General features: G+C 37.2%; 1 protein-coding gene across 11 annotated transcripts in view; it reads left to right on the top strand.

The window, feature by feature from the left end:
• COMMD10 (COMM domain containing 10) overlaps positions 1-23,087 on the top strand; it is a 152,134-nt gene that overhangs the window by 22,563 nt on the left and 106,484 nt on the right. The window contains exons 6-7 of one of the 11 annotated variants that reach the window (XM_027446589.3): positions 8,937-9,005; positions 11,772-11,801. The exons of 6 other annotated variants lie outside the window; for them this stretch is intronic. In XM_027446589.3, coding sequence (XP_027302390.1) covers positions 8,937-9,005; positions 11,772-11,786 — 84 coding nt within the window. In that variant the 3' untranslated portion in view covers positions 11,787-11,801. Of the gene's footprint in view, positions 1-8,936; positions 9,006-9,550; positions 10,523-11,771; positions 11,802-23,087 lie in introns of those variants that run through there. 4 more of the 11 variants (XM_072031602.1, XM_027446590.3, XM_027446585.3 and 1 more) reach the window with 4 other exon arrangements.

The following is a 23,087-nucleotide window of genomic DNA, read 5'->3' as shown; positions in this document are numbered from 1 at the left end:
GAGCATGCATTTGAAACTGAGATCATAATACATATTCATCATACTACAGAGGATACAGAAGTCTGGAAATGTAAAATTTTTATTTTCTTTTCTTGTTAAAATAACAGGCCCCAATTTATTATTTTTTCCACTCCTAGTTTTAACAGACTTTGTACACATTCAAGGTTGTGAATGAATCTCAGTCTTAGATGGCTTTAAACCCTGTTTACTTCAGAAAGTGTGCCACTCAGCTTTCTAAGTTTGTTGTTGTGAATGTTTTCCCCATTTCTAACAGCAAAGCAGAGTAGATGGAAAACAAAGGTTTCCTTCTAGTTGAGCTAGATAAATCAATCATTTCAGGATGTCGATTCTGTGGAGCCTGTACAGCATGCAGGCAGGACCTGCACTCCATATTATCTAAGGATGTCTAAGAAAGTATGGTGGTGCTTCCAGTTCCCCCTCAGTTTAGCCCTTTTTTCATTCTGAAATGGAGTCATGTTTGCAGAGTGGTGTAACAGTGGGTTTTGGCGGATGCTCTTGGTATGTTTCTGCTCAGAGGAAGGATGTGGCAGCATTGAGCATGTACACGTTGATATAACCCCTTCATTTGCCTTCTCAATCCTCTGCTTTTGGGGTCATGCATTTAGCTGACTTTATTTATTTGTTTTCAAAACAGAGGAGTAGTTTTTGTCTGTAGTGTCTGGAAAAAAGAGGGCGATTAAAAGACTCAATGTTGGTGGAATAGTGATGAGATGCAAACACTAGATAATTATAAATTGTTTCTCATGTTCTTTGGCTACCTCTCAGCCATTTTCTTCTCTGATGGGGACATCACCCTTTTCTTCCTCAGAAAACAGAGAAGCTTACATGTGCATGCCTGAATTGAGTTGTGTGTTCACATCAAGTAGGTTTGTAAGTCTCTAGCTATTGCCAGAAAGGAAAGCAGGACAGGCCATTGAACGAATGCAAAAAGGTTTACGAATGACGTTAAGAGAAAAGGTTATTTTCATTCCAATTCAGAGGAGGTAACTAGAGGCTTTGGATGGTCTTCTGAACTCCTGTGTACAAGCGAGATTGCTGCTTTTGGCAAGGTAGAGTATGAAACCAATTCTGTTCTCAGAATTGAAATCTAATAAATAGTTCTGCTGATAAGAAAGCAGAAACTTCCCTAAGACAAGGTTTCAGAATACCAGGAAAAGTCTTCATATTTGTAGGAACTGTAGTAATAATGGCTGTATAATCTTTAGCATGTGGAACAGCTCAGAAAAATGAGCTTGAAATTTATAATTTGCTTCCAGGCTGTCACATTGCTGCAGAAAGCTGTTAGAAATTTCTTTGTTCAGCCCTTAGAGCCAGATATCCCAGACTTGCCATGCACAGCAATTCTTGCATTAGACTCTGCTTCTGATCTATCTATCTATTATCCTTGATTAAATCCATTTAATTAGAAGGAAAAACTGAAGATGCAGTCCAGAATTGTCAAGATGCTGAGAAGGCTTTTGTTTTCTTACCAGCGTAGAAATGGGAGGCTGAGTAACCCATGTCCTGTAAACTGTGGGTAGTTTGACATTTTACTTAGAAACCATCTACCAGATGGTGTGACTCCAGGAGTATGTGCTCACCTCTGGCAATTGTACTGCGGAGTGCAGTTAATTATCTGGCTCCATTTGTGATCTTATATGATTCAATTATCCAGCTTATAGTTAAGAACCCTTTACAGGGAATTTTCACAGTATTCTTATGTTTCACCTGGCAATATACACAATTTATGAATAAAATCTTAAACACATGAATTTATGAACCCTGTAATTGGCTACAGCCTCTGCACATGCTCTTTTCCCACTAAGATACTCTTACAACTCTGTCTGTGTGTCTGTGTGTCATGGAGTTTAAGGAAGAACTCAGTCCCTGTCGACACTTAGTTGCAGGCTTTAGGAAAACGCAACTTATGTACATATACTCTTGTTTATGTGGTGCAGAAGTATCTGGAATTGTGTGTAACTTGTAGCTTTACCACGGTCAGTCGTAGTAAGGAGTTGCAAAGTAGCAGAAATGTTTAACTTCAAGTTTAAACCCCATGACCCACTGCATCGTCAGGCAAAGCTAAAATTTAAGGCCTTGAGAACATCTGAAAAACACAAAGATCTGATGAGCTTTTCTCATTTAATGCATTTATGTATGCCACATTTTTCCTTAGAAGATCTGTTTTTTATTTGCCTCAAACTAATTTCATGAACTTGATCCTTCCACTTTTCCAGATAAAGAAGAAATATTTGTGGATTTCATCACAAATTCTCAGGAAACTTTAATACTTTTTTTTTTGTCTTCTATCTATAGGAATTATGCAGTGTTAGCAAATGAATTGTTGTCCTCGTCTGCCTGTAGTATTGAGAAATAACCACATTTTCCCCTGCACTTTTGCAGTGCTTTTGCAGGACTTTCAGTATTGATCCCCCCCTGCCCCTTTACTTTAGCCAATAAGCTCTGTTTTCCTTTTGCAAACCTCCTCTTCCTGGTTCTTCTGCCTCTTAGGCAGAAAGATAAGGTAACATAAGAGTTGTACTTTCTCTATCAGCAAGGCTGTGTCTTATGAACATTGCCCTTATGATCTTGTCCCCTGCTACAGCGATGTCAATTGCTGCCTTTGAGAAGATGAGGTGAGGAAGATGACATAAAAGCTCCAAGTCATCAGCTTTCTAACATGAATGTTTAAAAACAGATAATTCTTCCGTGTACAGATGTAGAAAAACCAGAATTTCTCACGCGTTAAGAAGATATAAACTTCAGGGTGTCATAAAGCATTTAGATATTAATAAATTAAATGAGTAGCTTTCAGTGGCATTTAAATCAGGTAGGAGTAGTTGTCTCTTGTACTATTTGACAATTAGTCAAGCAGAAAAGAGGTAGAATATGTTCTTTATGAAAGTAGGAGGTTATTTTTTTAATACAATTTAGTGTTGGGGATGCTCTCCAAATCTACCTCTAAACATATGTCTGTATGTTTTCTGGGTGTGACTGGAAATGCTCCTCAGTTCTCACTTCTTTAAAGTGGGGAACTTGTTACTGTCCAACAGTTGCAACTTGGAGAGGCTTGCTTATGGAAGGTATTGCTATCTCTTAATCCTTTATTTTTCCTTTGAAGGACTCTAAAGAAGAAAACTTATGAGAGACATGGATATTCTTTTTTTAATTAAAAAAAAAAATTTTTGATGTATGTTTTCTCCTTAGGCTGATGCTTCAAAATGCTTAACATCTTTAAGAGCCAACAGTGTTTTGTTTTCCTGTAGCCAGTACACTTGTGAAAGGGATATCTTCAGAGCTTGTTGGAAGAGATAGACAATAGTGACTGTACAAGACAGTCTTGTTTTTGTTTTTTTACTGCACTGACACCTAGAACCAGTTGCCTTGCTTCTCGTTACTGTAGTGGTAGCTTGGGAGACATCCGTGCTTTGCTGTGCACTTCTCAGATGGGAATGGAAGAGGCATGCTCTCCTGAATTCCTTGTCTTCTGGGAGTGTTTACTGTGTTTGAGGTACTCTCTGAATATGGGAGGATCTTTACTCAAAAGCAAAATACAAAATAAGGGAGTTTAAAGTAAGATCTAGATACATACAGAATGTTTTAATTAAAGTTGTGAACTAGAAGTTGACTATAAATATGTCTAACTTCTGTTGATTCTCACCACTGCATTTTGCTTCAGCAGCTGTGGCAAGATGCGTAGGAAATGTGCTTAGAGCTTGACAGGAAAATATTCTGCTTTTCATTTTTGTGTTAAACAGTGCTGTTTTCTGAAGTACTGCTGTATATGGTCTGGGGCTCTTGTGACAGGCACTGATAGACATAAAGTTCTTCGACTGTAAGAAGAAACAAAATTAAAAATGCGAAGAAACAGTGAAAGCAGATCTGCAGCTTTTGTATAGCTTTGTATTCCAATTTCTTCGTAGAGTAAATAGTGGTACTGACTTTAATGAACTTGAGCTGCAGAGGAAAACAGGCAGGGGTTTTATTTTCCTGTCTTCCCCAGTATTTCATCTGCCTCTTCTTTGATCAGTTTACAAAAAAGCATACCTGCACAAACTTCTTAGCTGTTGTCTTCTTACAGCATGTCATGGATACATCTTGACCTTTCTGAGATTATTTTTTTTGAAAGGTATACTTGTCAGTTTTGTCCTGATGTGTTTTTTTCCCCCTTTTGAATGTTAAGTGGGTGGATTAGCTTGGAAACTGTGGTATTTCTGTTGTTGTTTTTGTGAAAGATGATTTTCCAGCTTATTGTCAGAGGAAGGGTTAGGTGCAGAAAGGTACAACAGGCATAGTCGTTTAGCCTGTGCATGTCTGTCTTCTGTTGACACTCTGTGTGGCTTCTGAAAAGCCTGGCTGCAATCTGATGCATTTTAACTAGAGTCAGACACTGATCTCACTATTCTCCTGTGATAGCTCTTCATTATCTTCATAAAAAATCTTGTAGAGTAGAAGTCCACTGTAGCTAATTTCTGATTTGTAACATCTAGTGTTTTCAATCCATTTTAAGTACTGTTGTAGGGAAGGTTTTTGTTGGCTAATTGGATCAGCTTATTAAAGAAGTGAACATTTTTATAAGTGCCTTAATATTTGGGCCGTTTGTTTGCTTGTTCAGTGCCATGTTGCCTAAGTAACTTCTGCTTTGTCGTATTTTTATGCAAGTCAAATGGGTCATTTTAATCAGTTTCTAGTTTCTTGTTGTTGTATTTTTTATTTTTATTTTCTCCTGGCAGTATCAAACAACTTGCTTGATCTTCAGTTGTGGTTGACCTAGTTATTCTGTTTCTTTTATTTGTAAAGCTTTTTCTTTTGCCTGTTGAAGCTGAATATTAATTGTTTTTCCTTGAAAACAGTTACGCTTTTTGCCCTGACAAAATAATGTGTGCTTCAACATCAAATCCAGTTAAGACTTAAATATTGCTAAGACAGTCCTCACACTAAGGTTGTACATAATGTCTGCCTTGCACAGGCTGGAACTGACATTTAAAATTACATATTTCATTGTATATCTGTAAGCAGTATGCTGCAAGCCTGAGTATAATCGCATGCTTTTGAAATCTTTCTGACCACCCGTAGGTGCTATAAGATGTCTGCCTTAATAGACAGAAGGGTTTAAAATAAATGAAATTGCAAGTATGACTTTGTTTCTTAAAGTTTCTGATGTGTAAAGAAAAAAAAAAAAGTTGGCCAAATCAGTTAAAATCTGATGGATAATTCACATTTATTAAATAGCTTGTAATATCTGGGAATGCTTAGCAAAGTTAACTTCTCATGGTTCTTAACTTTTATCATGTCAAATCTAGATTTTTTTTTCTTCATTTTTGATTTGTTTTCTGCCCTCACCAACAAATTCTTTATCTACGGGGTCTGGAATGGACATGTAGAGCTACCTTTGAGTAGCTACCATTTTTGTATGGAGAAGGACCAACATCCCGACACCAGGGCCGGAGGGTCTGCAGTGCATTGCTAGAGTACAGAACATCAGGTGAGCTGTCCTCTGCAGCTGAAGTGTGTGCTGACCCATGAAAGACCTACCAGAGAAGTCCCAGGAGCAGGCGAGCTCACCTGCAGGTAGCTGCCTGCTTTCTCTTGGCTGCTGCATTCATAACTCTGTCCCCTGCACTGTAAGGGGGAGAAAAATGGGTTGAGTGAGATTACAGGTTTCCAGTCAAAGTATCTGCACAGGCTTTGAGAGGCTTTGTCGTATCTTGGCAGTGTTTGGATTGGGGCAGTTTTCCTTTCTTCCAGGAGAACCGCTGCAGGGTTTCTGAGTGCAAGTGGTCTTGATAAATGTACAGGCGTGGGCTTTAATTGTGCAGTGCCTTGAGTGCTCTGGTCAGTTTGAAGCTAAGTAATTGTGAGATTCTGCTTTAAAATATAAGTGCTTGGCAGTATTTCCCTGTCACATTTTTTCTTTCAGGCTTTTAAGCATAGGGTTAGCTACAGGAAACAAAAGTTAGCTGTTTTAAGCATTTGAACAAAGTGTCTATGTTGCAGTAGTAAAAAGTGAGGGCATCACATGTGAAACTTTAATTCTGGCTAGGAAATTACAAATTCTATTATGATATTTTTACAGTGCAGCTCAAAGAAGAATAGCTGATTTGTGTAAGAGCATTTGCCATTTTCTGGGGTCACACGCTCCGGTTTCTGGTCACCTTTCTTCTTTCTCCGCTGTTCCTACACACAGACTCTCATGTCTTGTTGAACAACAGACATGCATATTTTTTCTTCTTAACCATGTGAACACCATTATCAGAAAGGGCTATTTGGCAGTGAATGGGCGGCGAGCAGCAGCAGCTGCCAGACAAATTCACTTCATTTTCCCTTTTGGCAAAATCGCTGGGTTTACTTTTGCTAGTGTTTTTTTTGTTTTTTTTTTTTTGTGTGTGTGTGTGTCAACGTGCAAACTGCATGAATTCCCAGATTGGGCTTTCTGGAGAAGTAATATACATATTCTTGAAAGACTACAAAGTGAGCATCTCCCGTGTTGCTAACATCTGTCCTGCTTGAGGCAATAAATATACAGTACATGCTGTCAAACAGGATGAACACTGTGCCTTTGACATTGCACAGGTGTCTGTAACAATGCTGTGACACCCCTTCCAGTCGTGCTTTGGGTGGAAGAGAGTAGGTCAGCACCTCGATCATATGTGAGGGCAGCAATTTTCACTCATCTTGTTTCCTGTTGTTTACAAATGAGAGGAGTCTGGTCTCTGGAACTATGTGGCATCTAAATTTGTGCCTTTTGGCTTTCTACGAACATTTAGCTAACTTCAAAAGCTGTTATGACAAGTGACCTTTTTCACTAGTTAAAATACATGAAATATGACCTCTTTTACAGGAAAACCACAACCCACAGCATGGCCTACAGCCTCTGAGCAAATCTTGTTCAGTGTGATTGCATAAAATCTTTACTAATGAAATAACAAATACATATTTCTAGGGATACGTATTTGCTGGCAATGCAGTAGTAGAGATTTTAAAGGGAAAAGGATTTTTTTTCCATAAGGAGACAGATCTTGTTACTAAGAATTAATTTTGAAACCTTGTCATAATGAAAGGGCAATACAAAAACAAAAATATAGCCCAAACTAATAAACGTCATTGTCTAGCTGAAATGTATACATGGGGGATATATATGTATACATGTATATACTTGAGCAACACTTGAGCAACACTTGAACTTGTAAACATGTAATCAGAGTAACTAAGCTGTCCAGTCACCTTCTGAGACAGAACCATACCAGTGGCTCAAACTGAAAAGAAAATTGCAGTGTGATGCTTTTTAAATTGAGTTTATTGCTGTTTCAGTGTAAGGGGATGAATCTTTCAGCTGTGACCATAAGCAAAATATTTTGAGAATTGCTTTGTAGTCAGGTTTCTAAATGCTTTTTTTCCTTAGCAGTGTCAGGATTAGGCACTGGGTTTTTCAGTTACAGCTGATTGAAGAGCTTTAGCATTATTTCTTGTGCATAGATGCAGGCAGCAAAGTTTTAAAGAAGACTGAAAAAGCTAGATTATTTTTCTATCCTCTTTCCCAGCACCAGCAGACATAAAGAGAGCTGGGAGATGCTTATGCTTGGGAATAAGTCATGTTACGAGATTCAGGATTTGACAGAAAAGCAAGTAGCCAAGGGCCAGATTTGTAGGCAGCTAGTCCATGTGTAGTTCTTTGATTAGGTACTGCGACACTAAAAGGTGCACTCCTCTCTTTCATGAGATAGAGAGATAAATTCTTCACTGCATTGTCATAGCAGAGTCCTAAACTTAAGCTTTCTGGAGGAGCACTGATGCTGTGCATTAGTGGGCTGCCCACTGGTGAGTTACATGTATCTTCATACTTAGCAGTCCTAATTTTTTTTTTCAGCATATAACTGAGTATAGAATTTATAGCTGCACAGAGGAGTTCTAATGTGTGTTGTCTTCCTCTTCCCCTTCTCTGAATCCTAAACAAAGGAATTTCAAAACCTAAGTGTAAAAATACATGTAAAAAAATACGTATCTTTGTTCAAAAACAAGTACATAAGCATTACAAATACTGCATGCAAATATCAGAAGTCATTACTGGAAAGGAGGTGTTTAACGCTAGAAGGTCGTGGAGTACTTAGGAGGGGAAGGTTCATTGGAAGATGCACTTCGAGGCAGGAAGAAAGGCATCTGTAGATTCAGAAGAGTCCTTGTGACAGCAGGCAAACAATTCGTGAGCTGTTTTCTATTATTCTCATTTCTAGATCACTTTGCCTCTTCATGTTCCCATTACATCTCCCTTCTTCCTTTCTGTCACCCCATCTTCACAGAAACAAGCACATAGTGTTCCTATCAAAGACATCCTACAGATTCCAAAATATCTTTGAAAATCCTCAGACAGCAGAGCCATCATCAAAGTGAGACAGAATTCCTGGGGTTGGTTCTGTCTAAGAAGTTCTAATTCACATTTTCAAACGCTTCCTTCATATAACTAGTATCATTATTTTTTCCTTGTCGCTTCTCTTCTTTTCTTTTTGAAAAATAATTGATTAAATAATATATCGTTATAATTCTTTATTGGATTGTTTTTCTTTTTTTCTCAGGCTTCTTGTGCTGTAGGGTATCTTCTGCTCTGAAATGGATAGTGTGGAATGATATGTGCAAGAAAGATGTTTAAGCAGTTAGACAGTTTCAGAGTTTCTGGATGACAGTATATTCCCATCACTTGTACTTTTGGAGGCTGACATTTATTAAGTCCTTGAGTGAGCCTTTTTGTATGCTTTTGCTAAATGCGTACCAGGTTTACAGAAAGGGACTGTCTGATGAGAACCAAGCTGGCTTGTATAGTATGATGAGATCTAGGATAGTCAGGTTTTAGAATTGAAACCAGTGCTATTTGATTTCTTTCCAAATCCATGTTTATTTGAGACACTGTACAGGCAGAAACATTAAACGCTGAACCTTTTCAGGAGAACTGCGTTGCTGCAGCAGCTGCGGCCAAAGGAGATTCCCTGCTGGAATGCACTGACCTTGCCAAGGTACTGTAGCCAGGCAAACTCATTTCAGCCGGTACAATGATGTTTTATGGAAAATGGAATAACAAAGAGCATAAGTGCATGAAACAAATATGGAGGGGTGGGAGCAGTAATTGCAATTAACACCAACAGAGGAGCAGTAAAGAGTTATGCACTGAGAGCTATAACAGAAGTTGAGTTGAACCAGTAGAGATTTTTTTTTTGGTGTGGCTGAGAATGATTAACATGCAGGAAGGCAGTGCACTGTGAGAAGTGCTATGACACATGATGTAGTGCTTTGTTCTCAACCTGGTATGAAAAAAAAGTCAGTTTGAAAAGCTCTTGAAAATTCACATATAGCATAATTTGATAAATATAATAAATATATATAAATATATATATTATTTAGTGGAGTTGCTTTAAAATTCACGTTATCATTTTAAACCACAATTATACTCTCCTATGGCCTTGAGGGAGTCACAAAGAACTTGGAGCCATCCTTGACTTTAAGATTCAGGCATGTGACATCTGTCTAAAACGGAGTGCACTTGTTTTTTCTGCTTTTGAAGAGAAGACCCTGACACTGAGGAAATGTGATTGAAGGGTGAGCCACAGACCAACAACATATACTTCAACGATGTGTGGAAGTAGGAAAGCAGAAGAAGGATTTAACAGAAACAAACAAACCCCCCAAAAAAACTTAAGATTAAAAAAAAATGTATTTAGCAAATCTGTTCTGGATGGATAAACTGATGAAACACATTTGTCAGCACTAAGCATGAAACGTACAGTATTACAACTGAAGTACCATAACAAGGAATTTGGTTGTAAATAAAAATGTGTTTTTACTCATTCTAAACCCTTTCCCCCATTTAAAATATGGCTTATTTTCAAAATACTCCAATCCAGCCTAAGATAGCTTTGAATTTGTTGAAGTAACTTGAATGATTTTGTTAATGTGACTATTTTTAAGATACTCAAAACACATACAAATGAGAGATACTACTGGCTTTTTATAGCAATATGGCTTCAGATAACTGAAGAGAATCAACATTCTGTTTTTCCCACTGTTTACTGAAGCAACACAGTAATATGCTTCAGCAATAACTTTTTTTTTTTTTAACTACAGAAGGAAAAAAAAATTGTGATCTAAACGTGAGTTAGCTTATAAAACAGCACAAAGAGGTTTGCAGCTCAAAAGCAAAACACTATTATCTGAATACATGTCTTTAAACAAAAATAAACATTGCACATCTTCTGAGTGATGTGGAAGTGGCGTGTGTTTAATTCTTTCACAAAGTACTGTAAGAGGAAGGAGAATTTGAGTATTACAGAGACTGCAGGTTAGGATTGCCACTGGAAACAATATCCATAATATGGTGATCCACCAACAGGTCTAGAACAGGTGTAGGAATTGGTCTTCTGCTATTGTATATGTACAACGTATGTTAATACCTTCATATTATCTCACAGCTTGAGAAAATTAAATTATTCTTTGGCTTTTTGGAAATAACATTTTTAATAAATGTAGTATGTAGTTACATGGAGTCTGTGTTTTTTTTTTTTTTTTTTTTTATGATTTGCATCCAATTCTTTAATGAAAATCCTTTTGCAGGTTGTTTTTCTGGGGAGGGTTTGTTAAAGAATTCTAACATTGTAACAGAATTTAGGAGACTGAATTTGGAATATATCAAGGAGAAAGCCTTTGTCTAGACAAGTGTCTTGCTTTGTTCCACAAAATTCCTTTCACGTTTAATTGACTTAAACTATTTTAAAAAATATTTTTACTTTTGTTGATTGTTTGTCATGTATTCTTGCCCAAACATTAGTTGATTCTGAACATAATGACAGCAAGGCCTGACCTTAAATCATAAAACAAGAAATAGATGCAATGCGCTTGGGAGCTGTGGAGAACACACAGTCCAATTACTGAAATTACAATTACTAGAGTGTTCTTGGCTGGGCTTCTGTGTTTCTCTGAGTCTGGTACAAGGACTCAGCTGTGTGTTCTCTCTTTCTAAAGGGGTATATAAAATAATGGAGAAGGTAGTGACCGATTCTCACACCCTGTTCACAACTCCACCCTCCACCTAGGTAGGTGAATACTCTGCAGAATACCATTTCCAGAGAGTACAGTTGTGTACTGGCAGAAAAATGGATGAGATGGCCAAAAGGTTTTTTCCCGGGACTTTTTCTGATTGTAATACAAACCCTATTTAAACTTGTAAATTAAATATATATATATACATTGTAAAGTACTGCAGTTGTGTGAATGACAGTAAAATCTGGTTTGCGTACAGTTCTGTTACTCTGTCTGCTGTCTGTGTGAAGCCTAAAAATAGTTTAAAAAGGAGCAGGAGAAAACAGAAAGAAGGGGAGCACAAAAGGACTGGAGACCTTGGAATAGGTTTCAACGGTGACCAATAGCACAGCATGGCATTGAACTTTGGCTGTTCTTGTTAAAATCTTTATCAGAATGTTAGAGATGGTTTTATCCTGAAGTTATTGATATAGACTCTAAACCTTACTGTTGTAAATGGATACCAAAGTTAAACATTAAAAAAAAAAATCCAAAACATTAATGTCAACAGTTGTTGAGGGTCCTTCAAAGCATACACAAAAGTAGTAGAACTAACTACAGAGATGATAAAAACATTCAAAACAAAAAAGTGCCCAACCTACCAAACAAAAACCCGACAGAAACCCTTTCTCTTGTTACTTTTTGAGAAATGTGTTGATTCTTCCTTTTAATACATCAAAACCCCAGGCATGTATTTTTATCTGCTCTAGGTTGTCCCTGCTTGAACTGAGGGGTTGGACCAGATGACCTCCAGAAATCCCTGCCAACCTCAACCATTCTTTGACTATGTAGTGGGCAGAAGAAAGGCTGTGCAATAAAGTTCACCACTCCTTCAAATGTGCCAATATAATGTTTATGAAGCTATAGCACTTACCATATCACTGAAATGAATTAGAAAATGAAACAAAATCAAAGTTCTTGAAGGTTTACTGGAAATCTTGATTTCTCCCAACAACAGATTGCACTGACAAAAGGAACTGGACTATGGTATGCAGGTAGTTGTGAGTAGTTAGCTTGAGGTGAGATGTACCAAAAAAAGTACAAGTGTAATCTGTCTTTTTCTTAACTGTTATGCTTCTATTTCATAGTCACTGGAATCATACTTGCCAAAATGGATGTCCCCTCTGAGATCTTAGAGGACAATTTATGACTAGTATTTTGATTTACGGATGCATATGAACGTGAGACTCTTACATGTATGCTTGCATCTTTTGAGAAGGACCAGTGCTTATTGTACAAAGATTATGAAGATTGTTAGTAATACCATAAAACATGTTGTCCTTAGAAGGGGGAGATAAATGACTTGCATGGAATTTATTAAGGTTGATGAATTTGAATTTCTCTTTAATGAAACCAGTTAGATTAAGAGAATTAAGTGTTTCAGGAATTCTTACAGATTTAAAAACCGTGAAATTGCTAATTATTTTTTTTGTACATGTTTGTCTGAAGTGTATTTGATTAGATTCCTTTTCTATTATCAGTTGTGTCATTCATATACTCAGCCTTAAAATAATATAATCTACACCCCAAGTAATTCACAGTCTTGAAGAGCTTTATGTATGAAGTTTGCATATAAAATTTTACAGTTGTTCAGTTTATCTCATGGAACTACAGCTGTTTTAAAAATCTCTTTTTGTGTGTGTACAAATATAAACTGAAGAATGCAGTACAAAGAATTTGATTTGTAAGTAATATAGATATAGCTAAAATGTGTCAGGTATGAAACACCAATAAGAAAGTTACCTGATCAAAATCAGCATGTGTGATGAGACAGTAAGTAGGAGAAAGACAAGAATAGAAATTACAGAAATATCAATACAGAACACATTTAAAGCAGATATTATGCACATTAGTAACAGATAAGATAAAATTGCCAGAATAATTTCTGTTACAGATTTGAGAGTGACATGGAATGTATGGAATTGACTGAGGCAGGAAATGAAAGACTAAGGAGCAAAACCCAGTTTGAGCTGCAGGAATTAGCCTATTGCTTTGTTTTCCCAACTAATAATTTATGTGTAGCTGGCTAAGGAAATCATAGCAATAAAGAATGTTGCTTGAAACATATAAAAAGAAAAAAAAAAAAAGAGAGAAAGTTATGAAGAAAAGATAAAAAAGAAGATGATGATTAAGGCAACCACAACTGAAACTCAAGAGATTCTTGTCTAAGATGATAGTGATTATTATCAAAAGGATTTCAATATATTCAATTAATATTTTAAATAAAGTTTTCAAGTTGCAGGGGAGAAAGCCAAGAACATCACTGATGGCTATGTTAAATTTGGAATGGACAGTTTATGTGGTTCTATAGTTGGAAAGTTTGAAAAAGATTTGACTTTTCACACAGAGCTCTCCTTGAGTAAGACAGCAGAAGCAGACGTTTCCAGGGAAGTAACTAAAGCAAAATAGTTGGACTTTTACAGTTACCCCTGCCTTGAGATGGAAGAGTTGGTGATGGTTGGGCTGGATGACCTTCTGAAGCCCGTTTCAAGGTAGAGAGATTTCAGTGAATAAGGTGTAACTAGACTCTTCTGCAGAATTCTGAAAAGGAAGTTGAATAAAGTCATGACTAATTCAGTATTTAATCTGTTCTGTTTTGTTTAAACAAGAAAAGTGAGCAAGAATGTGTGGGGTCCAGAAAGAGTCAAGGGTGGGACCACCCTTTTAGACGAAGAAAGCAACAGAAACATTAGATCCGCCAATCAAAAGATCTCATTCCTGAACAGAATAGCATTTAGCTCTTGTGAAAGGCTCCTAATTTGTTTCAGCTCTTTCTGAAAAAAACAGATGATTCTAGACGGTTTGTCACATTTTCCATTCTGGGTATTGTGTTAAACTGTCCAACTGAATTTTCATTAGCAATGCTACTTAACTGGGGATGTACAAAAGTGCTATAGTATTGCACATCAGTCTTTCAGTGAAATTGATTCCCATTAAAATTACTCAGTCTCTACTAGAAAATGGAAAATAATGAGTTGTTCATAACCTGGCAGGCTTGGACCCTGTGTCAAGCATTAACAGGTATTGCTGTAGTTAGTGTAACTTGCCATTATCTTGATTACGTGAAACATGCACAGTAAGGAGCTGTTTGATGAGAATGAAAGTACTGAAACAGGATAAAACCAGTGAACAGAATAAAAGACGAGAGGCAATGGGAGCTCTGTGCCTGGAGTGCAAATTTGTTTTTGTTCCATGTTTAAAACTATATCGAAATAGCACATGGGCATGTATTTGTGGATGCTTTGGGCAGAGTTTGCAGAACAGGAAACCAACAGTTTGGACTTGGATTATGAACTCTTGTCACTTTTTATGATTATTGACTTTTTTTTTTTTTAAGAGTAATACAAGTCATTTAAGCTTGTTTGAGGCCAGGAAGCAGAGCAGCTTTTCAAAGAAATTCTTTCCTACTTTTTTTCTCTCGCTCTGTAATCTGTCTGCACATTCTACAGTGTAAAATTTGATCAGTGGGACATGAAGGTTGTATCTTACAGTCAGTTAATAGTATATCTCTCTGAAAAGCTTCAACATTTCACACGATGACTTTAATTTGCTGCAAATGCCTTTCTAAAATCTGCAGTGTTCTGCATTCAGAAATTAAGTAATCATGATATGTACCTTTCATTAATAAGTTCCCTAAGAAGGTCTGAAACTCATTTTTTCTAACTTGTTGTTTTGTGCTTGAGTAAGGTATGTAATTATAAATTCTTTGCAGTCATAATCCATTTTCATTGTAAGTAAAAATAGCAATTTCTTGCCACAACTGCAATATATTCTTTCAAACTGTTGACAAATTCATTTTTTTATTTTAATCTTGCACATGTAGCCTTCCTCCTATTAGTATTTTAATCTGTTAGCTGATCTGACTCGTAATTCTGCAGTGCTCTCTTTAGAGAGTACTTTCAGCACAGTGGTAATGCTCTGCACAAAAAGCTGTGGAAGCCCTGTGAAATATTTGGATTCCGTGTAGCATTGCCCCCCCCCCCGTTCACAACTAGAAAACGAAAATATCCTTTGTTTTAATGTGCTGTGTGTTGAAATTGTGTGTTCCCTCTAACTCAGTGTGACAAACTGTGTGCTTAGGTGCACATACAGCCCAGCTGCCAGCGGCAGAGGAGCATCCATGGATTGGTGGTGCATCACCAGCCCACATCGACTTTGCAAGCAGGTCTGCAGGCAGCTGGCCTGGGTGTGCCTGGTGGTGTGCTAAGCCAGGAGTGGGACACACAGTCCCCAGTGCTATGAGATGTGCCATCCTGAGGTGCTTGGGACATGCACAGTGCCTATCCAAGTAAATCAGATGTGAGGGGTGCTGCTGGTGGAGTTTGTCCTCCAGACGCAGTCAAAGCACTCGGCTCCTTTCCATCCACTGCCAACATTAAAACGAAAGTGGTGAATGAGAGGGAAGAAGCTGTATGGCTTGCTAGGGAAGGCTTAATAGTGGGTGGATGCATTTCTGTGGCACTGCAGTCTTGTGTACATATGGTTGTTTTTTATACCTGCTAGAATTTGAAGGTTTTTTAAACAAAAATGTACAAGCCAATTATCAGACCTAATTCTTGCTTAGCCTTCATAAGGTGGGAGATGCAAAAAGAAGATTGTAAAATGTTATTCCGATATATTTAATAAGTGGAAAAGGCTTATAGAAAGAATCTTCTTAAAATATAATTTTGTAATAATTATTGCCAGGCTAAGCCTGACACTTTTTCTTTTTCAGCAGCAGCATTCTACCAGTGTAAGTTACTGCTCAATTTCACATGAAACTGCATCCTAACCTGCAGTGCTTGCTGGTGATAAAATATGTTGTGGTTATTGTAGAACATAGTAGGAATAATAACACAGTTGATTTCCTCACTTGCTTCATGTAAAAAATATGCTTTATTTAAAGGAAAAAAATCACGCACTGGAATGTCCTACCATTTGCTTCTAATATGTGGGTCTTGTCTATTTTATTGATTCGCTTCTTAAATTAGGCTTCAGGAAGTTTTTGGAAATGCAAAATTATCCTTCCTCCCCCAACCCCTCCCCCCCCTTTTTTTTTCTTATTGTAATGTAACACAGTCTTCGCAGAAAAATAGGGTTCTGGACATCTTTTTTCCCCTCTATCAGTGCTCTCAAAGGCAAGACAGATCTTTTCAGTGCAATAACCTAACCAGTAACAGGCAGCTGTGAGTTAGCAGTGCAGTTGCATTTTTTAAAGAATGCATTTTTGAATAAAGGCTGGAATTCTCACATGCCGTGTTTAATACGGAATTTCTATTACTAAATTACTAAAAGCTTTACAACAAAAGAGAAATATTTTAATTTTTTTTTTAACCTGAAACAGACTAATGCATATGGAGGTAAAGCGTAAGTAAGCAAAAGGTCACACAGCAAGTTGACATTAAATTCAGGAACAGAATCCAAGCACTGTCTACTGGGATGCAGGATTATCTTAATTCTGGTTCTTCTCAGCAGCGGGGAGCAGGGATATTCATAACGTGTGTTGTAACAGTTGACGCAATCCGAACTATTCTTATGCTATCAGATACTCTGAAATAAAAAATAAGTATGTCTGAGACACTGCCAAAAACTCAAAGCGAGAAATCCACACATCCTTTTACTGTCTTTAATTTTGTGCTGTAACCATTATGCCGGTCTGGACTGTATTATTGCAGTTTACTCTTTTGTTTTTTTATTTGGCAATACAGAGATGGTACACACAGCAGACTGGTGGGTGAGTGGATGAGTGGGTTTTGACAATTATGGTGTTTATGGCACAGTTAAAAACAGTGTAAGTGAAACTTCAGATTTGCATCTCAGTATGGCCATATTATGTAAAATCAGGTTTTATGGAAAGAGTACCTTAGAAATGAGGGAAGGGGTGGACAGAGGATGGAGCTGGGCTAGTCCTGAAATTGCTGGCGTGTGTTACTTTGCTTTTTCTTAACAGCTGGTGTCACGCTGCACATTTGTGCCTACAGCGGCATGACAAACATACCGGCGTTGTTTGAGCTTCGTGTGGCGCAGGAGTTCTGGTCTGGCTTAAATGAATCGATTTTAGAGTGAACTTAACCTAATACATAATCCTACTTTTCGTGTCTTTGCATTCCAGGCAGACTTCTTTATTATCTGAATCATTTATTACCTAATGCTGTTCTCAGAATAACAAAGCTATACAAGATACCTCACATGGAGGAAGATTCTCTATGTAGTGGGAATCTTTGTGCGTTATTGTGCATCTTACATCTGTAGTTTGGCTCTTTAATGTCACCATAGGATATACAACTTGCTTGCTGAAAGCAAAGGGCTTGTTTGTATTTTTAGGCTTCATTTGTATTTTCTTAATTATTTTTTTTTTCTTGCAATCAGGGGATTAATTCATTCCTTGTGTTCCATCATCCCAGTAGTGGTCTGGTTTATTAAATCACGTCTGTGATACTCATGACCTTGGAAAAGTCATAAAAATTTCAGATGCCCTCTGCTCTTCTCCCATGTCACTTTAAAGGGCTAACCTAATGGGGCAAACGACAGGGAGCAGAAAGAAATATGCTTCATGGATAATTAAAAAATATATATTTTTTTCCTTCTTGGTGTTACATTTAGTTTAGAATAATTCATTTGCATTTTGAGAAGCCAGGTTTTGTAATTCAAATAACCTAGGTAACCCGAATTCTGCATTTGGAATGTTGGTTTTAATAATTGACATTTATATTCATTCCCAGAACATGTTTTGGCCCTTTTACAGAAGTGACACAGAGAAATAAGGCTTCTTCAGTGCAACAGTTATTAAGATCACAGTACAAAATCAAACGTTTTTGTGGAGGTGATGCAATAGCTGTCTGTTGGGGAATACTGTTTTATGTTGTCCTGAAAGATAGTTTTTAATTGGTGCTTAGAGGGAGTAAGCCCTTGTTTCATGAAGCTTAAGTATTTGAAAAGAGGATACGTGGTTAAGGGAAGCTATGAACGCTGTGGCACAGTGTTAGGTTAAATTAACAGTTTTCTGAGAGGAAGAATATTTTTAATAACCTTTCATTATCAAGGAACCATAAAACAGAGGGAAGTCAGAGCAAAATTTGTGTGCGCAATGGAGATACCCAAATATAACTTTACTTCCCTGCAAAATCATATGAGTACTCCATTGAGTGGAATAATTGCATGCAGCACCAGCTCAAAAGAAAACAGTTGTCTCTTGTTTACCCCTTTACTGTGGCCTCTTCTTTTCAGCTGCAATTACATAATGTATTAAAATCAACTGAAGTGCGTTACTGGAGGACACATGTGGAGACTTTCTTTCCTTAATCAAATACTACAGTTTAACAGTGAAGACTGCATAAAATATTTTCGCATGGTACTGCTTCAATTTAATGTTCTAGTTTTTGCTGGTATATATGCACCCGCCTTTGTACACCTTTTGTTTTTTTTTTTTCTAGTAGTGGTAATGTAAAAGGTTAAGGAACATTTTCACCTAGAACTGTGTGTTTCTGATGAACTCCCATTTTCCCATAGCAATTTTAGTAACCACACGCTGTTTTACTGGAAGAGTGGCTTGAGGATATTGCCTGATCTCTCTACCTCCCATGGTAAACCTTCTGTTTGTTTTGTGAATTTAGTAGTCAGAGGTGCGTGATAAAACTTGCCATCTCTTACTTAATGACACTTCACAGCCAGTAAGACTGCCAAACTGCTGTACAACTTTGCTTTTTACTACATTAAGCAACACAGAGGAACAGATCACAACAATTATTTTCTGTCCTAATCCCTCGTATTGAGTGAAACATTTAAGTCTATAAATAGATATGTACAATAAAATAAAAGGCTTAAATGGAGGAAATAACATCTTCACAGCTCCAAATGGGTCTAAAGAGAGGAAAAAGTGCAGAAAGACCCTAGTCAAGAAAATGGAGGTTTTCAGCTGAGTGAAACATGAGTTACATGGGGGAGGAAAGGTTAAGCTGTATTTATCATAGTAGGTTTTACTGGAAATAATATTTTTTCCTGGCAAAATCACACCAGGGGAACAAGCTGAAAGTAAATGTTTCTGTTTTCTCTAGTGATAATTGTTAAAAAGTAGAGACACTTAAAATAATCTGTGTGCTGTTTTGCAGAGAACAAGTAGTTTGTCAAAGGTTTACAACCTTTAATAACCAGCTGGCCCACCTGCATCTTTGATGCTTTAAGGTTAAGGGGGTGGTAGTCTTCCTCACATACCAAAATCACTTGCGCTACCAATGGTTTTCTTTTTATTATGGAGCTTGTGATTTCCCCCATGTCTTTTGGTTTTCAGGAGCTGTATTTCAGAGTGTAGAAACACTTTTTGAAATACCTTCCTACCCCTACGCCTCCTTCATGAAATTAGTCAGGCGTTGAAGACTAAGGTGTAACACTGGCTTTTGTGGCCCTTTACTTCTGTTTGGGTTTAGAAACTTTTCCAAAAAACTATCATCATATCAGAGAATCCCAGAACATGGTGCTCTAATTTGAGATTCCTGCGTGGAGCCTGTATGCCTTGCCATGAAAGCAGCGCACAGCTCAGTGGAACCTGGAGTTACAAAAGCAGATGTGCTTTTGGGGGAGAGAAATGCAACAGATGTGTGAAGTGCTTGTAGAGCTGCAGGTTTCAGTATTTTTAATGTGAATTTTTCAATTTGCTTTTTTCTCCTAGGGTCTCAGATGAGAATCTTAGGTTTCATTTCTTTTAAAAAGAAGTGAGCTCTTTTTGAACTGAGACCGAAGTGCCTCTCCTTGTTGTCCAAAAGGACAGCCTTCACCATGGTTACCAGATAGAAATATGAGAACTTGCACACTTGTTTGCAGTGCTTCTTTTGAGTGCTGATACCCACATTGCTGTTACTGGATTACCCATAAGGATTAATTCTTTGTTGGAAAACAGAGAATCTTTTCTTGAATTAAGAAAATGGTGGGTAAAAAGAAATACATAAAATTTAAATAATTCTGACTTAGAAAAATTGAAGCTTTCAGATCTGAGATTCTGACTGCAGGTTACCACTGATTCAAGAAAGAGAAGAAATTATTATAATATGCTTATAAAGTATGTTAATAAATGTTTGAAGATCTGAGCATTGTGATGCCTGGAAGTTCGTTAAAATACAAAAACCTAGCTGGACAGCTACTCAAATGTTGTGCAGGTCCAGGTTTTGTATAACTATATGTTATCTTCATTTCCGATTTTAAGTGATCATAAGTATTTTAAAGTGTAAATCTATAAAAAAAAAAAAAAATCTGTTCCACTGGCATAGGGAAGTCATTTTGAAAGAAATACCTGCATTGTAATCTGTCAAGATGGTACTGAAAAAATAATCCCCAATGCTCATAAACCTTCACTGAAAAATAAACAACAAATCACTCAGTATTAGTGTTTTTTAAAAAGTGAAAATGAAAAGGGTCTTAAAAATGCAAATGTTTGTCTCAAAGTATGGATAAATGATGCAGGGAGCTTTCCTAATTTAACAAAAATCCCTGGTCTATTTTCTTCTACCCATCAGAGTTTCTTCTACTTGTATTTTATGTTTAATTAGGATTAAACATGTGAAGTGTAAAACTGTATCTTGGGGTCCAAAGGACTTAGGCACTGCAGGTTTGGGCTGTGTGTGGAAAGTACTGAACAATACATAAGGCAAACTGCATGTACCATTCACTCATTTCAGTGTAGCTATTTGCAGTTAGGGACCAGTTTTATTCTGGAGTGCTCTTGTTTGTGCTTTCACCTTTGTATAGCAGAGAACTCTCTTCTGTTTCATTAATGCCTGTTACAGCCATTTTCTCCTTGTTTGAGCCATTGCTGTCACTGCCCTGCAGGCCATAAAGCATTAGAAAACAAACTTTATCATCCCACACCATTAAAAATAGGGAAGAGAGAATAGTGCATTTAAAATGTTCCTGTTTAAAATATGTTAAGCACAATTAAATGTTGGTTGCTAATCAAAGTGTAAGGCTTCAGCGCACAGAAAATAAAATTGACTCCAGAAAAAAGCAACATATGCAGCAAAGCCACTTTCAGACAGTCTTATCAGCACACCTAAGCTGCTTATCTTGGTGTCCACCTTTTGCAAATGTGTACAGTTGTCTCTTACTTACTTCTTCCAATTACTGTAACAATTTTCTAAATGCCCATAAGCATTGGTTGCTGTATGTTAAAAAATTATTCTGCGACAGTGTACCCAGCTGAAATACAGTTAGAGGTTCATAAGCTTTTTCCTATTGTAGCATGTTCTACGGTATTTCAACTTAATTAATTTCAGAACTCGGTTTAAAAGAACACAGCTATATTCTGTGTCCATTGAAGCTTTTTCATTGCCTTGAAGTTTTCAGTATCTAAAGAGTGGAGAGGAAAGTGCTTCATAAAGTTCTGCACAAAAGTAGAATAATAAACATGCTTTATAAGCTCAATAGTGACAGAAGAAAGGGTGTTTTTGCAAGTTATTTCAGTTTCATGCGTATTTTTTAGGGTTAAATATTTGACTTCTATATTATTCTTGCTAACAGTGAATAATAAAATATTCTTCTCAAATACAGTGGACAATTCAGTGTTCAATACAGCAATGATTGTAATTTGGATTTTCTAATGTTCTTATTGTGGATCTTACTCTAGGTTAACTTACTATCAGTTATGCATTTGTTCGAATATGATTGCATGCTGTGTTTTTATAGGAAACAACAGCAGCAGCTCAAACACTTTTTATTTTATTTTATTTTTTTTTTTCTGTTTCTTTCATACATGTACAAGAAATATCTCGATGTTCCTAGACAAATCTCACAGCTTCCAAGTCAAACTTTATATTATGTGTAAGGAGGAAAGATCATTGAAGCTTATGTTTTAAAAAGAGGTATCCTGAAGAGAGAGGCTTTTCTTAATAACATCTGTAAAGCGGGGGGTATTGAATATATGTGTTCTTTATTTTTCTTTTTATTGTGCAATTTGCCTTTGCACCAGGCTACTTGTTACCAAATGGCTGTCATCTCCATCAAGGGTCATAGGGTAGGATTACCGAAGTATGGATGCTGTTTGCAACTCATCGTTCATCTCTGTTCTTTATCTCTAAAGCATCCCACAAGTCTTCAGGCCAGAGGGTTAGACCTTGACAGATGTTTTAGGAAGCATCATGCAGTCCAGTCAACTCCCTTATCAGAGTGAGGTCACTTTTCTGGAGCTTCCTGTAGCTTGGGTGGTGTACTAGAGGGTTCTTCTGGGTGGTTGTTGTCTGTGCTTTTAGACAAGTGCTCTTTGCTACAGCTTTCCTGCTCCTGGGATGAGTTTTCTTCCCTCTTCATTCCATCTTGAGAAGAAAGAGTAGTAAGAAGGAAGTGTAGCAGTAATATATGTTTTACTTGAGGCTAAGTACTGGAACAGTGACCTTTGTAGTACTTGAGACTTGTGCTTCATTACAGGTTGCCACGTTGGTCTCAGAGAAAAAGGACATACTGATTTTTTTCTGGGTATGTGGTATGCCAATGTTATTAAAAGCCTCCTTCAGGTGGAGTAGTGGGAGAACATGCTTCTTTCCTGTACATTCCTACAGCTTGTCACAAACTAACATTTCATTTATGCCGTAGCTTTATCTGGAGATAAGTAATGTATTTTCCTAAAGCTGAGTAGTGAAATAGTGTATGTGAGGTGGTACATGATCAGGGACTATGGGAAGTCAGGAACCTTGCAAATTACAATGGAGTTGCATGCTGTAGGCAGTTTGTTACAACTTCTTGATGGTCTGCTTCAAATCAGACTTTTGGGCAGAACAAATTACTTCTACAAAAGAGAACCCCTGACCAACAATCTGCCTAAAGGTGCCAGTTTAATGGTCATCATTGGATGTCAACATCTATCCTTAGGGAGCCAGTCTGAGACTACCTGTTACATATCCACTAATAGTTGTTGACTATTAATGACTTTGAGCAATGTTAACGTGTTACAGAAGTCTCAAATCACTGAGAAATTGAGGCAAATGGAATAAAACACGAGAGAGTGGAGCATTCTCCTGGAACTCTGCAGATCCATGCTCTAATTTAGCTCACAGTAAATTCCTACT

Source organism: Anas platyrhynchos, chromosome Z (genome assembly GCF_047663525.1).
Source record: "Anas platyrhynchos isolate ZD024472 breed Pekin duck chromosome Z, IASCAAS_PekinDuck_T2T, whole genome shotgun sequence".
Lineage (NCBI taxonomy): Eukaryota > Metazoa > Chordata > Aves > Anseriformes > Anatidae > Anas > Anas platyrhynchos.
The sequence above is the reverse complement of the archived record's forward strand: the minus strand, read 5'-3'. Positions and strand labels throughout refer to the sequence as shown.